At 25.1% G+C, this 19,202-nt stretch overlaps 1 protein-coding gene across 2 annotated transcripts in view; it reads left to right on the forward strand.

Annotated features, from left to right (window-relative positions):
• The first annotated feature begins 39 nt into the window (after window positions 1–39).
• Window positions 40–19,202, forward strand: part of LOC100203248 (beta-mannosidase) — an 85,250-nt gene continuing 66,087 nt past the window's right edge. Inside the window, exons 1-8 of one of the 2 annotated variants that reach the window (XM_065812647.1) lie at window positions 40–366; window positions 4,819–5,141; window positions 5,628–5,662; window positions 5,775–5,845; window positions 10,375–10,592; window positions 15,705–15,807; window positions 16,010–16,078; window positions 16,151–16,292. In XM_065812647.1, coding sequence (XP_065668719.1) covers window positions 114–366; window positions 4,819–5,141; window positions 5,628–5,662; window positions 5,775–5,845; window positions 10,375–10,592; window positions 15,705–15,807; window positions 16,010–16,078; window positions 16,151–16,292 — 1,214 coding nt within the window. In that variant the 5' untranslated portion in view covers window positions 40–113. The remainder of the gene's footprint in view (window positions 367–4,818; window positions 5,142–5,627; window positions 5,663–5,774; window positions 5,846–10,374; window positions 10,593–15,704; window positions 15,808–16,009; window positions 16,079–16,150; window positions 16,293–19,202) is intronic. The other variant, XM_065812648.1, reaches the window with a different exon arrangement.

The following is a 19,202-nucleotide window of genomic DNA, read 5'->3' on the forward strand; positions in this document are numbered from 1 at the left end:
TTGAGATAATCGGCTACCGTAAAAGAATCGATCGTATTTTTTTCAAAAACAATAACAAATCATGCCTTTTTATTTTTAGCTGTGTTTTTTGCGAAAATAATAATAATAATAAAATGAACACGATTCTTCTCAAAATCCTACTATGTACCTTCATTGATATTACTAGTGGAATAAAAACTATAGATTTGACAGAATCAATGTGGATTTTATCAAACAAATCTATAAGTATATCAGTTAATGTTCCAACGTCTGTTCATATGGCTCTTTTCAAAAATGGTTTAATTAATGATCCCTTAGTTGGCTATAGAGATAGAGAATATGCATGGATTGCTGATCAAAATTGGATTTTCGAAAAACAATTTTCAGGTTAGAGTAAAGTTTAACATTTTTATAAATTCAAATTAGGACTTACTGCCTCTTGTTTTTTTGTGAAATATTTACTAAGAGGGTGCTACAAAATTTTGTTAAACTTTTTAAACATTTGCGATAATTTTGTTCTGTAAAGCAAGATAAAAAAACACTACTAAAATTTGTTAGCTTATGGAATTCAAGTAAATAATTAATAAATTTTAATAATTTTGATGGATAATTTTATTTCATATAAAATTTAGTATACTGTTCAACAATTACAACTCTATCAAAAAATAATACCGTTCTTAACTATATTAGTAATTTTATTATACTATTTTTTCCATTTGAGTCTTGAGTGAAAGATAAAGTGGTCTTGAGAAAGATAGTTTTATAAACTTTTTTTAAAAATGTTAGATAGAGAATGTAACAGCAACATTACACAGTAGATATAAATAAATCAGTATTTAAGATTTAAGGTTTTTAAATGCTGCAGTGTTAACTACTTTTGTTTTTAATGGGCACGTATCCATTTCTGTATGTGATTTTTTTATCCTATTCTTTGTTTTTATACTTAGAGTCTGAGATTTGAAGCAATATACTATTGAGATTATCTTAAATAACAGTTATTCTAAAACTTTCTTTATCATATTTTAGGCTACCTAAGTAACTAAATTTATATATATATTTATTTTATATTTTTGTGTGTTAATGTTGCAAAAGTTTGAAAAATATATAATGGTTTTCTGAAGGCTCTACTCGAAATTTACTTTAGCTTGAAATATTTGATGACTGCTATTTCTCATTGAAAATATATTAAATATGAGTTGCAATTATATAATATTTTATTTGAAGCACTCACAAGCAATTTATTTCCATATAAATAACTATAGAAATTAGACAAAATTGCAACTTCTGTGCATGACTTCTGTGGTTGACCATGAAGTGGATTAGAATGATTGTTATGATTGAAATAATATGAAAACAAAATAGATATCGCCAATTATAATGTTTTTAAAGTAATAGAAACAACATATTGTTTTGACAAGAGCATAAATATCTTGTGCGCCATTAAAGATGGCAGACGTAACTTTGTAAAAAAATTAGAAAAAAAAAAAAAAATTGCGAAACATAAACTTTTTTGTAATAATGTTTGCATTATGTTAATAGTTCCATAAAGTCATATGAAATCAGTAATACTGAACTTTATTCTGATATTATTGAGCTAAAAATAAGATAAAAACAATTCACTAGTGTAATGGTAACAGCTGACTTTAACTACAATACTTTAAAGTGGGAAGACAGTATTGTAGAATTGCATAGCCAATAAGCTGAAGATTTTGTAGCATGTTTAAACGACTGCTTTTCGAACAATGTGTTACTGAAGCACATAAATGAAAATGAGTTAACAAATATACTTGAACTAGTAATTGTAGATAATAGTAACCATGTTTTTGGCTTGTCTCATTTGCCACCACATGGTTTTAATAGTAAAGGACATTATATTCTAAAATGATTTTTTGAAATGATGGTTTCTCTTCATCAGCTAAAAAATTTGCATATCGTAGAGGAAACTACGACAAAATTAATACTTATATAAAAAATATAAATTGGGCTGATGAATTTTAAAACACATGCATTAACAAATGTTATGATAAGTTTTTATATCATTACAATCAATCATGCATTAAATATATATTAATTAATAATACCTGTTATAAAACTAAAAGATATAGCAAATGAAGTTTGGATGTCAAATAGCTTGAGAAAAGATATCAATTACAAAAATAATTATTGGGCGAAAAATAAAAAAATAAACTGGTCTATAGCTGGCTCAATAGAGAAATATAATAAAATGAAAAGAAACATTCTAAAGCAAACAAATAATGCTGTTAAAAATTACGAACAAAATTTTGTAAATCAGGTAAAAAATGAACCCAAATTACTATATCCATATATTAGAAAAAAGTAGAAAGTAAAAAATCATATAAGAGCACTTAATAATAATATTGCTTCAACAATGTATAACAAACCTAGTATTGCTGATATTTTGAACAAGTATTTTTATTGTGTCTACATAAAAGAAGAAAATACAAACGATTGTAAGTTTGAAGTACAAACCAAGACTCAATTTAACTGTCAGACATTGGACATTGTCCAGCTAAAACCTCAGATTGTCCGATCAATTTACAAAGTAATCGGACATTTTGACCAATAGGAATTAAATTCTACAAAATAAAGCTTGGACAGGAATGGCGTGTGAGATCGAACGCTATTACTGACCATGCAAATGATTTTTTTTTTGCTTTCAACTTGACCACTTTTTTGTTTAGATGTTTTCATTATTTAAAGTTTAAATCATCAAAACATCTAAACAGTAGTTTAAGTTTATCTTAACGTTTCTTTTTGCAGTGCATTTCTGAAACGTTCAAGACTTAAATGTTTCAATTAAAATTTTAACGTTTCAAAGAATAATAAAAGCAGTTCCTACAAAAAAGAAAATAAATTGACTTTAAAATAAAATTAAAAAAACTCGAAAAATTACTTTTTTGTTACGTTTTTAATTGTATTTGAAAAAATTACTTTAAAACATAGAGTTAGGCAAAACCCTTTTACAAGTTTCTTCTGTTGATTGTTTAATAAATGAACAAATTTTATTTAAATTATTGAAAAGTGAAATTAAATTATTGAAAAGAAAAAAAAAAAAATATTTTTAAGTTGTATAAACATTTTTTTCAAAAAGCAAAAAAAATTGTTTAAGAGAATAAGGTCGTCTGTTTAAAATTGTAATTTTTCATGCTTTAATTAGTGAGTCAAGTTTTCAAAAAAGAACTTTTAAATAATTCTTTGTAATTGATTATATATCAATATCTGTTATTTGTTTCAAGAATTGTTTAATGTTCCAAAAAATAAATGCACTTTAATAAGAAAATTAGTTGTTTGTTATTAAATAAATAATCTCCATTTTCATTGGAAAGTATGCCCGGAAGCCATCTTAATTCCCGGCGAAAAAAATCTGATCTTATTACATCTCCAAAGATAAGGCAGAACTCTTTGCAAAGACCTTTTCCTCTAGTTCACCTCTTGAAAATTTTTGTTCGTCCATATCTGCATAGAATTTTTTGATGTTTAATTTTTATACTTTCATTGTTTTTCTGCGTCACACACTGTATTGAAAATACAGTGTGTGACGCAGAAAAACTTTCATTGTTTTTCAGTGGTTTTTATAATTTTAACAAATTAGAGCTTATTTCTCTCACATTTCTCTAATTTTTTCTACTTTTTTTTTTATTTAAAGAGTTTTATTTCTTTTTATAATTCTTAGTCTAAAATCTCAAATTAAAGTAAGCCAGTATCCTTTAACATGAACAAAAAAAGCTATTTGAGTAAATGTACTTAATAAAAGTAAGTTTATTAAAATTAATAAAAAAAGGAAAGAATAATAATAATAAAAACAATATTTTTAGTAATAAAAACAACAACAAACATGTATCAAATAATAATGTCAAAGAATTAAAATTTAAAAACTTTATTTAAACTTTAATTTTTTAAATTTGTTTGTAATATAAAAAAGAAAGAGAATTAAAAAAATTTATAGTTTTTTGAGCTTATTCACAAGCTTCAATTTACTAATGGATAATGTTTATTTTGTGTTATGCTCTACAACATCAAAAGTAGTCTGCCATGTAAAGACATTTATTTTAGATGGTTATTATAGAGGCATTTTACTCTGGTAAAACTTAAAACTATGTGAAATGATTATCTTTATAGAAAAAGTTAGATTTTTTTCTTTTTGTCAAAATGATTTTGTGTTATTTTTACATAATTATTTCAAGATAATCTGTTATTTTTCTAAGATTTATAAGATACTTTTTATCATAGATAAAATTTTTGTCAATTTTTTTACTTAAACTAGGAACTCAATTGAATATCTTTTTTTTTGAATGCTTCAATTTTTTTAAATGCTTTAATTTTTTTAAATGCTTTAATTTTAAGGTTGCTAGTTATAAGTTTAAGTCTGAGAGCATATTTTAAATAAACTTGTTCATAATAAATATGATGATGAATAATTTGTGAACCTCTAAAAGTATCATTATTAAGAATGAGATTCTTCAATTTCTAATTACAAATTTTCTAATTTTCAAGTTAGAGTGGTTAGTCATTAAGGAATCATTTTTCAAAACTTAGCTACAAACCTGATCATTTTAATGTCCATGATTTTAAACAACTATAAACAAACCTTATTCAAGAGTTTTTTTAAATTATTTTATTAATGTTGATTAATCTGTTTTTAGTTCAAAAGTTTTTTTAAATTCTATAATTGTGTTGCATGCATTGATTTATTATTGCATACTATTTTTAAAATTATTTGATAGAAAAATATGCTTCTTTTCTTATTATTTTTATGAAATTATTTTTTTATAATTATAAATTATTTTTTTGTCAAAATTATACTTCTTTTTTTAATAGTTTCATCTTCATTATTGGATTCACAAAGTGCCATCATTGCATTTTATGGGTTGGATACTGTTTGCGATATTTTCTTAAATGACGAATTTATTGGAAGAACTGAAAATATGTTTCTTGCTTATACATTTTCTATAAAAAAACAAATAAAACTTCAAAATTCACTAAAGCTTGTGTTTTTTTCACCCACATTGTACAGTTCTACTAAAAGTGAATATTATTTTCGCAATTATGGTTATCAAATTCCACCTGTGTTAGCTCCTAAAGCACAGCATGGTCGAAGTCATCAAAATTTTATTCGCAAAGAGCAATGTTCCTTTAGTTGGGTAGGTTTATTCCATTTATGTCAGGAATTTTTGATAATTATCAAAAATTCTCAACATAGTTTTGTAAAATTCTTTTTGCAATGTAAAAAATAATATATTATGACTGGTCATGTAATATTTCTTAAAAAAATATTTTTGTTCATAACCATATCTATATCATGGTCATATATAGAGTACCTAAGCCAGAAGGTATTTTTATTTAATATTATTTATGTTATTTAACCTATTTTGCAACAAAGTAAAAGTTTAAAATTTGACCATTATAAAAAGTGTATAATAGTGAAAATTTAAAATTTTAGAATTTAATAAAAGTTTAAAATGCTGAGATATAAAGAAAAATTAGTTAGTCATTCTAGTTATGGCTTCAGGACTATACAAAACTTGTCGTGTGGTATATTTGTATTTAAATAGTATATTTAGTCATATTTTTAGTTAATGTGATGTGTGATGATGATATGATGATACTTCATATTTTTGATTTAATAGGATTGGGGGCCTTCCTTTCCAACTATTGGAATATGGTATATATTTTTCTTTATTTTATTTTTATTTCTATTTGCTATACTTTAAATATAGTTGTTTTTTATTTATGTATAATGTAGTATATATTTTATAACATTTAATTTTTTAAAGGAAAAGCATTATAATTTCATTTGAAGACATTTTCATTGATGAATGTTTGGTGCATATTACACATAATGATGGTACTAATTTTGTTCAAATATATATATATTTTTTATTATCCAAATGGTCTATATATTTATTTATTTTTATTTTAACAAAGTAAAATTATATCAAATTGGTTTTAATAATAACTCAACATAGGCAATTTTTTTAAAAAGCTGATTTTTTATCTATATCATTACATTTGTATGTAGAATTTTCAGAAAATATAACAATACTGAAAAACCTTTTGTTCTGGAGATATGATCCTATAAAAAAAAGCAATAAAAATTTATGGTGTTGAATTTTTTGTTGAAACATAGACTAAAATTTAGGCATGAAATGAAAGTTGTAATAAATAATTTGCAATCTGCACCTTTGGTTTATTAAGAATTCACATTTTTAACATATATATGCAATTTTTAGCTACTAACTGATATTGAAATTTGGTTAATCCTCACAAAAAGTACCACAAAATCCAAAATATTTTGACCTGAAACTTGGCAATGTTCATAAAACCATAATCTGAGATAGTCGAGTGGGGATTTCGGAAATTAGACCATTTGGAGTAGAACCTATTTTATATAATTTTTTATTTAGTTATTAGACTTTAAATTAAATATGATTTTGAATATTAAAGATTTAAGTTTAGTTTTGAAGGAGTGTAAAGATGTTAGTAAAATTTATGAATAGTTATTTATTAAAGAAAATTGTTTTTTCTTATCATCTGCTTACTAATTTATTATGTAACACAGCTTCTTGATTATAGATGTAAAAGTAAATAAATTAAAAAAAAAGAAAAAAAAAGGAGAACGGCTTTTGTTTAAGAGAATTCTTTTCACAAATGGATTTAAAATTTTTTGTTTCTTATTAATTCAATATTGTGTTAAGTTCTTTTGACTTTATTCATAAACATAATTTCTTTATGAATATAAACTATTTTTACAAACATCTTACTGGTAACTGATAAAATCTGTTATAATTGTTTACAATCTTTAGTAAAAATACTTCATTAAATACATTAAAAAAAAGAAAAAAAAAGATAAGTTGTGATAAACAAACAAAAGATTATGTTAAGTATAAGATTGTTTTAATAAATAAATTATAAGAAAATGTAATCTTTTTCAAATACTAAGCTTAGGTTTTGTCAGTAACTTTTGTTACTTTAGGTACTTTAAAATATGCTAATGGCACAAACTAGCTTTTAACGATGTTAATATCATTAACATCGTTAATAAATTTTCTGCTGCCTGTACAAATTGTGATGCTGTCGTTACTTTGTCATTACTTTGTCTTTGTCGTATATTTTGAGCCAATATTTTTGATCTAACAAATCTTTTAACAAATCCTCAGATTTTGTCAACATTTGATTTGCCATACATGGGTGCAAAAAAAGCCCAATGAATTATTTTTTGTGTTGTTTTTGAAACATTTGTAAAGACTCCATTATTTACTTATTTTTAAACTGAATATAGCTTTATCACTCTAAAATGAAACTTTTTGAACGGTTGTTTGCAATTGCTCTATAAGTACATCTATTAAAGGAATTATCTTTTCTTTTGAATGCGAAATGTTTTTCCTGATTTCCAAATCATTTTTTGTAAATACAAATGTAGTTATATATTTTTGCAATACATTTGTTTTCAAACTTTTTCAGTCATTACCCATGCAAAAATTCTTTTGAATGGCATTGATGATATACAGCTAAAGCGAAGATTGAAATTGGAATCAAGATACTCAAGTTTTATTAATTTTTATATATGCATGATCTAAATAATCAGGAATTAGTTTGTATATTTAAAATAATAGTCCACTTATTGGTTCAGTCTTAGAGCTTTCCTCAATATTGTAATAAACATTAGGACGAGTCTCTTTTAATTCATTTTTTACCCTAATTTTGCCAAGTTACTTAATTACCTAAATTTTAAGTTTCATACTTCAAAGTTTGAATATTTTGTGCATCCATACAATTTTGCAATGGTTCATGAAGCACTCAATACGCAGGTTCTCACATGTGAAATTTAAGTGCATTTCACTGTCTGTCAACAAATACAGAAGATTCCCATTAACTCAGACTCTGAAGGGGTATATATATATATATATATCTTGTCCGACTTAAGCAAATATCCAAATTATGCGAAGCTCTCATTATGTTGGACTTTTTAAAAATGTCAGACTTATTGAGCTTTCGAGACTTATCAAATGCTCTTCAACAATCAAATATTATGCATTTTTTTTGTTTAATAATTCACCTCCTCAAGCTCAAGAAGGGCCACTATATTCGAGGAGGCTACTTTTTGTGGTTACAACCCTCTCTCAACTCTATAACTCCGAAACACAAACCTTGTCGAACAAGGTCGCTGTGTGGAGAAACAAGTTGAGCGTGGTACTACCAGGGATATGGTGGAGATCGAACTCGATCTATATATATAGAACTATATAATCTTATGTAATATATATTATATTATATTAAAATATGTCATTTTTCCATGCTTTATATAAGGTTACTTTCTATATATATATGTTTTCTATATATATATGTTTGTGTGCCACAAAATTTGAAATCAATTTTTGAAAGCTTTTTTCTCAACCAATTTTGCTCAAATTTTGCACACTTAATCATTTTCGATGACAATACAAGGAAATGTAAAAATTTGACCAAAAAAAGTTAATTAAGTTAACAAAAATTTAATTTGTATTTCCTCATAAGAACACTGAATTAATAAAAAAAAAATTTAAAAACGTAACAGTAATTTTTCCTTCTACAAAAGATAACAAAAAAAGAATTTCTAGGCCCAATAGAATTCTGCTTGCATAAAGCATGGATTTGAAAAAAGAATTTTTTTTTGATTTACTAGTTAATAAATAAAATTTGATCAAAGATTAAAAGAATCGTAGAAATCAGTGAAAAAGTTTAAATTTTTGAATATTTTTTTCAGTTTTGAATTTTTCTGTTCTTCTAAGTTTTAGCTTCTTCTTAAATTTGTTATTTTAAAATAAACTGTGGGTATGTGAAATATACAAGCCATTGGTTTGTATACTTGTACGCTTAAAATTTAAACTTATTTTAACTTTTAATTTTTCAAAAAATTCAAATAAGTTTAAATTTTAATCATTGTTCCTAATTATTTAAGTGATAATAATAGTTGTTTATGGTAATATTTTATTATGTGTTATATTTCAGTGTGCTTGACAATCCATGTTTTGTTGCTACAGACCTGTTTAAATATGTAATTTGAAAACATGGATTATGTAGGCAAAAAAACTAACTTGAAATATCAAAATTGTTTCTTTTAAGTAGCACTTGATATATTTAACTAAAAAATTAATCTTTTTAAGATCATCTTTTTATAAAATAATTGTTAGAGGGAGGGGGCTTGAAAACAAAATCCATGTTGCTAGCTTAGCCACAGAATGGGAACTTTACCTTTAATGTCATCATGGTTGTCATCATGATCGTCATCTGATTGTCATCAATAGTATAAATAAAGTCAAAAGCTTTATCTGAGTTTGTATTATGAAAATGTATAATATATAAAATGTTATAATATATAAATATATAAAATGTTGGAATTGAGATATTCCAACTTTCTACTAGTCCTGGACTCTTTGTCTTTAATCATTTAATACTTTTGATTGTGGTGCTTTTTTTTTTGACTATTTCCTTGAGAATGATTGGTGCATTCAGCTCTTTGCAATTAAAGTTCTGTATTTGAAATTAAAGGGTAAAATTGAAAGAGGGGGGGGGTAACAAACTATAAAATGTTGTACAAGCAAAGATGGCTGTTTAGTTATAAATCTTGATTAAAAAGGTAACCTTAAAATGATGTACAATCAAACAATGCTACAGTCGCAAACATTTGAGAGTTTTAATGCTGAGTTTTGTTTTTGTATTTGCATTTCTTTTATTTATTGGATTTTAATCGAATGACAATTGAACTATTATTATTAATGAAATTGTTTGTAATCTTTTTTATAAAAATATAACATAATGTGATTGACACCTCTTTTTCAATAAAATATTACATAGTGAGGTTGACACCTCTTTTTTATTAAAGTATTGCGTAGTGTGGTTGACACCTTTTTTTCATAAAAATATTTCATTAAGCTCACAAAATGTATTGTGTAAACGAGTTTTACACAATAATTCAAGGAACAAATTAGAAAAAACATTATTAGGTACAAGTTTCCCACAACATTTTGTGAAATAAATTAAAATCAATAATATAAAAAATGATGTACTGCAAACTAAATGCAAATCAGAGTTTTTAGTGTTAAAAAATAAATCCTGAATACTAAAAATCTGACCTTCTCTGATGTTTGATCTTCTTAAAAACAATTTATTTTAATGAATTTATAAATATGTTAAAATGTGAGACTATTAGATTAACTGACAAGAGGTTTAAATGTTTCTAACTTTTAGAATTTCTTCCTATAATAATTTTTAATTATGTTTAATTTATAATTTTATTTAATTTTATTTAATAATTTTAATTTTATATATTTGTGTCTCAATTTTAAGATGACAAGTGACATTGTTGAGTAATTTGGCATATAACTTTTTGTTTAGATAAAAATACCTGGAAAGTTGTTTTAGAAGTAATCATTAAAAGTAGTACGAAAAAAGCATTAGCTGTTTATGGTTTTGGCAAATTTCAAAAAAGGCAGTTTTTGGAATTACCTCATGATCAGTCCAAAATTACTTTGGAACCTATTGAAGTTCAAGATACGGAAGTAGAGTTGTGGTGGCCAATTGGATATGGAAAACAAGTGCTTTATACTGCTCATGTAATCCTAATTTATACATTATTGTTGTTTTATGAATTATTATTATTATTTTAAGTATTACATTATCAATATAATTAGTTATATATTTTTTAAAATTATTATTTTTTAATTGTTAACTTTATATTATAAATATAAGGTAAACAATTGATTTCTCAGTCAATAAATTCTTTCCAAATGAATTTTAAAATTTATTCTCCCCTTTATCATTTCGTATCTTTTTTTTGACATGAACATATTTCTAAATGCATGTAAGTATTTTTTTTTTTTTTTTTAATTTCTTATTTTGAATGGAAGGAAAAAGTACAATTTTAATTTTCAATTTTTTACTACATCACTTATATTTTATCAATTTTTAAGGTCTGATTATAAAGCCTATAATTCCCTCTTTATTTATTGGTTAGTTATCCAGCTACAACTAATTAATCTGAATTACTTTTGGATTATTTATTTGATAGAAATTTTTTTTTCTGTCATAAAATTACATAGTGCTTAATAAGGACTTAACAAGTACTGCTTATGACATTTTAATAAGGACTTAACAAGTACTGTTTATGACATTTTAATGTTTAAATGGAGGTATAATCTTTAAAGTAATTTTCATAACAATCACTTTTATTTTTTTGTTTACCCAAAAAATTAGTTTAATATTTCTGAATTTTCAAAGTTTATTCTTGTGGTGTAATGTTGAAAACACTCAAGCTTACACAATTAAGCTAACACTCCAGCTAACACACTCAAACTAAGAGGAGTTGGAAGTGTAATGATAAAGAACGAAGAAAAATCAATAGCCAATTGGTGCATAAGTTGTACAAAATGTGATTATCCAATAAGACAAAGGGAATGATGAAAACAGTTTTTTTCTAAAAAAGACAATTCTAACATTTACTCTATCAATGCTTGTAGTAATATTAGTTCTAATATTCTTTTAATTCGTATACTCAATGGACTACAAACAAAAGAGTTTTTCCAGAATTACTTGATGAAAATAGAAAAAGTATTAAGTTGAAAACAAGTTGAGTGATCTGTGTTCATTTTTTATGATTACCACAGCAGTCATATAATTTACAATGGCACAAGGAAAAACAAATTCACATAAGTTTTCCACTGTATTGTACATATCTTACAAATGATAGATGTTTCTATGTTATTCTATATATATATATATACATATATATATATATATATATATATATATATATATATATATATATATATATATATATATATATTATATATACATATATATATATATATATATATATATATATATATATATATATGTATATATATATATATATATATATATATATATATATATATATATATATATATATATATATATATATATATATCTTACAAATGATTTACAAATAAATGATAATTTTACAAGTTATTACAAATGAATTGTACATATGTCTTACAAATAATAGATGTTTTGATGTTTGGAGCAATAAAACATGTTTGGCAAAAAACTAACCGAGTACTGGTTAGGAAAGAAAATAAAATAAAAAAGAAATTAATAAAATATTTTTTTGTAAAAATATTAAAATCCATGAATTATTCTATGTACTGTATTATAAAGCCAGAAAAAATAAACATTGATTTTCAATGCATGAGCATTTATTCATTTGATTATTAAAAATTGCATATAGATTATTGCCTTGGCTAAAGTGTTTAAGTGTGCTAAGCTATTAAAATTGTAACAATCATCAGTAACAAAGCCTGACACTTAAACTTAAATTAACTTGTTTTTAAATTTTAGTTTCTAAGTATTTTGATCAACATAATTTTATTACCTAATAAGCATTATAATCATACTTCATTAATAATAAATTGGAGAAATTTACAAATACTTATTTTTATAAGTTTAAAAATATAATGTTTAAGGAATTGTCTAAATGTCTTCACATTTGTTTAGAGTTACGTGTAAAAAAGATATATATTTTTTTTAATCAATATTTTTTATTAAATTTTTACTATATACTATGTATAGTTTATTCTGAAAATATCAGCATTGATTTAGTGCTGTTTTGTTTTAATTTTGTTTTTATGTTTGCATGAGTTGGGCATTTTTCATAAACATAGTCTTCTTCTTTTAACTGAAGCGTTTTTATGACATCTATAACGCACTCTCTCTAAGTTTTTAAATTCTATCTTATTATTTTGAAGCTGCTATCTTTCTCTCTACTGCTATCTCTCTCTCTATCTCTCTACATGTTAATACAATCATCTGCATCTTTATGCTCTATATGACTAAACCTCTTTAATATTCTCTGACACACCCTATCAGGTATACTCAATATTCCTAATCACTTTTTTCTTATCTTTTAAATTATGTAAAACATCCATCTGATCATTATCTTTTCTGTTAATTCACAACACTGGTCATCATCAGCTTTTTATTGCCCATTTTTCTCTGCCATGTATCATAACACTTAGGGTGCTTGTAGTGTATAGCTCTACTTTAATTTTTAATGATGCGCCTCTTGCTGTTACAAATATACTTTTCTGATCTTAGCCCAGGCAGACCTTTGCTGATACTATTGCACCTCAAGTATATTAAAACTTATCACCACTCTCTATTTTTTCACCACTATTTATTTCAATATCTTTTTTTGTCTTTGCTGAATTCAAAAACAGTACATTTTTTACACTCAAAAGTTACAATAGTACTGTATACCACATTTATTGTTAACCCATTGCTTGCAAAGTGCACAAAAAAGTTCATGTTAACTACTTTGCTACTAAGTCCAGTACTATTTATTTGCTCATTTACAGTACATGACTTTTGTCTTATTACAGTACATAACCTTTGCTTTCATTGCATCTTACAATACTAAAATTTTAATAATAATTCTTCTAACTCTGCAATTGAGCGTAAATCATCTGCAAGGAATGGCTTTCATGGTAAACCAATACTGAACTCTTAAGAGACAGCATTGATATCTTTTAGAGATTTTTTTAAAATTTTATCAACAAAGACTCGAAATCACATTTGCTCAAATGTGTGAGAATATTGAGAAAGATAAATCTTATGTAGTAATCACTTAGAGTATTTGGCCAAGGAGTTGTTTAATCCACTACTTGACCAAATTTTGTTCCAGATTAACTGTTCACATTCATATTAAAGAAACTCATAAAAATTTTAGATTAGTTTTGTACAATTTTTTTAATGATAACATTGATAAAAGTAAAATTCTTGTAGCAAACCTCTTTTTGGCTAAATTTTGCTCCAGATCAACTATTTTATAGTGAGCTATTATGAGATAAAAAGAAATTGGTTAAATACATTTTTTCAACATCTTCGCTTCCAACAATGCTGCAACCACTATTAGAGTTGGAAGTTACTGGAAGAGAAAAGATGAAGTTTTTTAAAGTAAGATAACCATTGACAGACGAATTAAAAGATTGCAAGTTATATGAATCAGGAAAGCAAGATGAAGGAAGCGAATTCCAAAGAACTGATGTTTGAGGAAAAAATCTAGATGAATAAGAGTTTTTGAAGCACTTAGGAACAGTTACAGAAAAATGGTGATTGATTAAAATTCATTCTTGTGTTACTTATGATTGAATCATAAGTAACACAAGAATGAATTTTAATAGATGGCACAAGAGACACCAACTCTTTAAAGCAGTGCCCATTATAGTATTTGTAGAAAAGAGAAAGAGGAGCAATATTATGACAATGTGATAATGGTTGGAGGTTGGCTGCAAGAGCAGGTCCATATAATGTTTACAATGCGTTTTTGCACCTTGTCTAAAATAGAAAAGGCATCATTGGAAGATCAAGATATTGCAACAGTATTCCATCAGCAAACAATGCCACCTTAGATGTGATAATATCTGGAAGATTGTTAATATAAATTAAAAAGATTATAGGACCAAGGGTAGAACCTTGAGGAACCCCTGAAGTTACGGATATGAAGAAGAGTGCTGTCCATCGAGGACAACTTTTATACTACGATTGGTAAGGAAGGATTCAATAATCTTAAAGATGTTACCTGATATACCGTAAGAAGAAAACTTATAGAGAAGATCAGCATGCCAAACTTCACCAAAAGCTTTAGAAATGTCAAGAATGATAGCCTTAACATCTCCACCTCTTTCTATTAACAGTAATAACCAATAAAACTTATCGGTTATTACTGTTAGCAAATCAGCTGAAGAGAAATAAATAACACTCAAAAAAAGAGGTCTTGAGTTTCAAAAACCACAAAGTGAAGAGTTTATGGTTATAAAACTGTTTTGCTTTGTTGAGTAAAATATAAAAATTTCAATCTTATTGTTGATGAAAAGATTTCATATGGAGCAATTTGTTCTAAACTAGTAAAAAAAATGTTCATTTGAATATTATTCAAATGACTAATTTGGGATACCTGATGATGTTAACATTACGATAAAGCAAAATATTTGCTCAAAGTTTTTTTGGCTTGTATTTAGACATTTGTTAAAATCAGTTTAAACTAAGTAGATTTGGCTCAATAATCAAATTTACCTTAACAAGTATATAATTAAGTTGTTGGTCTTGTTCATTTAGGAATATCATTATGCTGGTAAATAAATATTTTGGCCTAATTTAGCCTTTTAACACCATTCTTGATTAGTCACAGATTAGCTGCAGGTACAAAAGAAACCACTGGTTCAAGAAGACATGAATCTAGCAAATGTAACATGACAAAGTATGTTGTTACAGAGTTAATTGACTTGTAGACTTGCTGCTTGTGGCTTCACTGCTACTAATATACTATTTGCAGCAGTGAGGCAATTTCATTTTATTGTTCTTTTTTTAATAAAAATTTCTGGCTTCAGCTAAACCATACCACCTAGTTAAACAACATCAAACAATTATTCCACACCATGCAGTTAAATCACGCCACCCAGTCACACCACATCACCCAGTTAAACCACACTAAACCCAGTTAAAACTCTAGTTAATCCACATCATCTAGTTAAATTACACCATCCAGTTAAACCACACCACCCAGCTAATCCAGTTAAATGAAAACCACCCAGTCAAACGATAATGAAGAAGACAATGTTTTATAATAAAATTAAATCAAATTAAGTTAAAAAAACTTTTTAATAGTACATTTGCTTATACAATTATTAAAGGTAGACATAATACATCCTGCTATATCATTGGTAACTCATAAAGAAGTTAAATTTGGTTTTCGCAAAGTAGAGTTAATTCAAGAGCCAATTGAGGGTTCTGAAGGTATGTTGCATAAATTTTGCATAAATGTATGGTTATTTTTGACATGTTACAAATCATTTAAAATATAACTCATAAAAATATTTGCAACTAAGTTTAGAAATTTAGTTTATAGGTTTAGAAACCTTAGTTGTAAGTTAAAAAAAGATTGAAATTTTGTTATTAATATTTGTTCAATTACTTATTTGAAAAAAATTTATTTTAGGTTTGAGTTTTTATTTCAAAATAAATAAAGTACCTATCTTTCTAAAAGGAGCCAATTGGATTCCTGCTGGTAAGTTTGCAAATTGATTGTTTTTATATTCTGAAAAAATAAATTATCTTGTATATTTTTTTTTTGGACAAGATTCCTTTCAAGAGCGTGTTACTATGGAGGTTTTGGAAAATTTGATTAATTCGTCCCTGGATGCAAATATGAATGCATTGCGAGTATGGGGTGGAGGAATCTATGAACAAGACCTTTTTTATCAATTAACAGATGAACGAGGGTTTGTTAATTCTTACAATTCTCTTTTTTGTTTTTAAGCATTCTATTTTTATAAAACTTTACAAACCATATTTTGTGTACTTTCTCTACTATATGTAAGCAACTAAATAAATACAAATGTTTCTGATATATATATATATATATATATATATATATATATATATATATATATATATATATATATATATATATATATATATTTTCAACTCTAATTAGTGGTTGCTTGCAGCCTTGTTGGAAGCGAAGATGTTAAAAAATATATATATATATATATACACATACAGGGTGCGGAAAAAGTTCCCGTGCAAAAGTATAATTTAAAAAAATTATATGTATGGTGTTTTCTTTCATATAATTTGACAGGGATATATATATATATCCCTGTCAAATTATTAGTCCACTTTATAAATTTTGTAGAATTTCGACTATTTAATGGTTAAGTTCCCATTAAAATAGGTTTGCAATGTTTGCTGATTTATGTTTTTTGATTTATAACTTAACACTTTTAGGCTTTTAGCAATATAAAATTGATTTTTGGGTGCCAATATTTTTAGAGGGACAAACAGCATTTGTTTAATTCATGACATTTGTGTTTTGTCTGTTGTGCTGTTTTGCCATGTTTACTTCAAGTGCAGTAATTTTTTTTTTGTTAACTATTGTGATTTAGTTACATTAGATTTAAATTATAATTAATTTAAACCATTTTTAAACAATATTTAAACATTTTGTATACTTTGCTTTAATATTTTCTATACAAAACAATTTTTAACTATTTTAAAATAATTTTTAGTAATAAATTGTCTAAAAGTTCTAAATAACAAAATGAAGAAAAAAGAAGACATCTGTTCTGAAAAAAAAGCAATTATTTAATATCTTCTGAAAGATAAGCATTACTTGATAAGTAAAATATCAAGAAAATGTGAGATATCAAGACGCCCTGTAAACAGAATCAAAGACAAATTGAAAAATGGCTTCCCATTAGATATTCAGTGGCAAGGCAAATGTGGTCGAAAAAAGAAAATAACACCAAGGAATGAAAGAAAGTTAGTGAAAATAGTGAAAAAAAATAAATTTGCTACATACTCAGCAATTACTAGCAAGTTTTTTTTTGTGTACCTTTGGTCTGAAAAGTTTGTGATAACATTTGTGCCAAATTCAAAATATTTTAAACTTGTTTAAAATATTTTGAATTTTGTTGAAAACTTTTAACTACTTGAAAATATTTAAAGTTTTTTTATTTTTTAGAACATGTTTTATTAACTACATTATAAATTTTGTTGCTGTTGTTTTAAATAAATTTTGTTTTAAATAAATGGGTAGCTAGCCAAAAGTCGTGTTATGACATCGCAGTCATGACAAAATGCTGTACTATCTCATAACATTAATTTTTAAGTATTTTCAAGTTATATTTTAACAATGCATATGTTTTTAAATAACTTATAAATACTTTTTAAAATCTTTTTAGGTTTTATAAATACTTTAGAAATAATTTTTAATTATTTTTAACAAAATTAAAAAATAATGAATCACATTAACAAGTTTCTAATAAAAATGTTATTGATGATTTATTTAAATAAACAAGTCAATATAATAAATCACAATTGTTTGTTTTTTGTGTTAGTTGTCTGATAATGGTGACTTTTCATGCATAAAGTTCTATTCTTAACTCTCCAGAAATGGTAAATAAAAAAAGTAAAATTTAGACATTTGTTATAATAATTGCAGTTATGGCAGTGAAGAATGTATTTTCTATTTTTAATAAGCTATAAAAAATTGAGATTATTAATATGATTTATTAACAAACTTCTTTAATCACAAACATTTCATTGTAATAGCATTTCAATAACCTTTAGTAAATAAAAATAATTCATCCTTGCTTTACTGATTAACTTTTAATGGTAAAAATGGTTTGTTATTTCATAACTTCAAATTGATATAAAAATTACTTTTAGATTTAGTTTTAATAAGAACTTTTTCTACAAATTGGTATTGAAAAAAAGAAGTTGAAAAACCATGAGGTTTTTCATTTTTTTCTCTTTCTTTTTTTTTATTTCAGTTTTTCATTTTTTTTAATGTCTTTTTCTTTCTACTCATGGTTTCTCATATGCATGAGCCATCTACTTTATGATTTAAATCTAACTAAAGATATTTAACAAAGACTTTACTGTTAAAATTATTTCTAAAAGTGCAGTGTAGGTAACTTGGCTCACCATTACTAAAAACAAAAACAAAAATTCAAAGCTTTTGATTTTAAAAAGCAATGCAATTTTCCTTCACAGTAACTGTTATACATAATTTATGCACTAAGTATTGATTAATGTTTTGTATTCAAAATAACATTCATTACCTGTATATATAGCAAAACATTTTTTATAGGTAAACTTGAACAAATATCAATGTTGCCTTAATTTGTAGATATTTGGAATGATTAGAAAAGTTAGTTAATAAAAACAAACATTACTTTAAAGTAAATTACTAAACCTAACCGTATCTTATTACTATGGATCATACTTTAGCTGTCAAATGATATTCTTAAATGTTGAATATGTAATTATACCTTGAAATAAATATTAGCTTGACAATTAACTTGACTGTTGTATTACTAAAACTTGTATTGATATCAAATAATAATTAAAGTTTATTACAACTAAAACATAATTATATCTATGGCATGCAAGATATTTACATTTTACTAATACTGGTAATACAGCAACTTCTTTTTTCCAATACCAGTAATACTGGTGTTATACCGGTATTAAAAGCAAAAATTAAAAAAAAACGATTTTTTAGCTATTGTCAATTATCAAGTTAACAAAAATCTTAAAAAATAAAGTATCTATTGACTTATCATCCAAACTAGACTTTATTTTGGTACATTATTATACAGCAGCATAAAAAAAACCCTTTTTGA

This window comes from Hydra vulgaris, chromosome 12, assembly GCF_038396675.1.
Source record: "Hydra vulgaris chromosome 12, alternate assembly HydraT2T_AEP".
In the NCBI taxonomy this organism is placed as follows: domain Eukaryota; kingdom Metazoa; phylum Cnidaria; class Hydrozoa; order Anthoathecata; family Hydridae; genus Hydra; species Hydra vulgaris.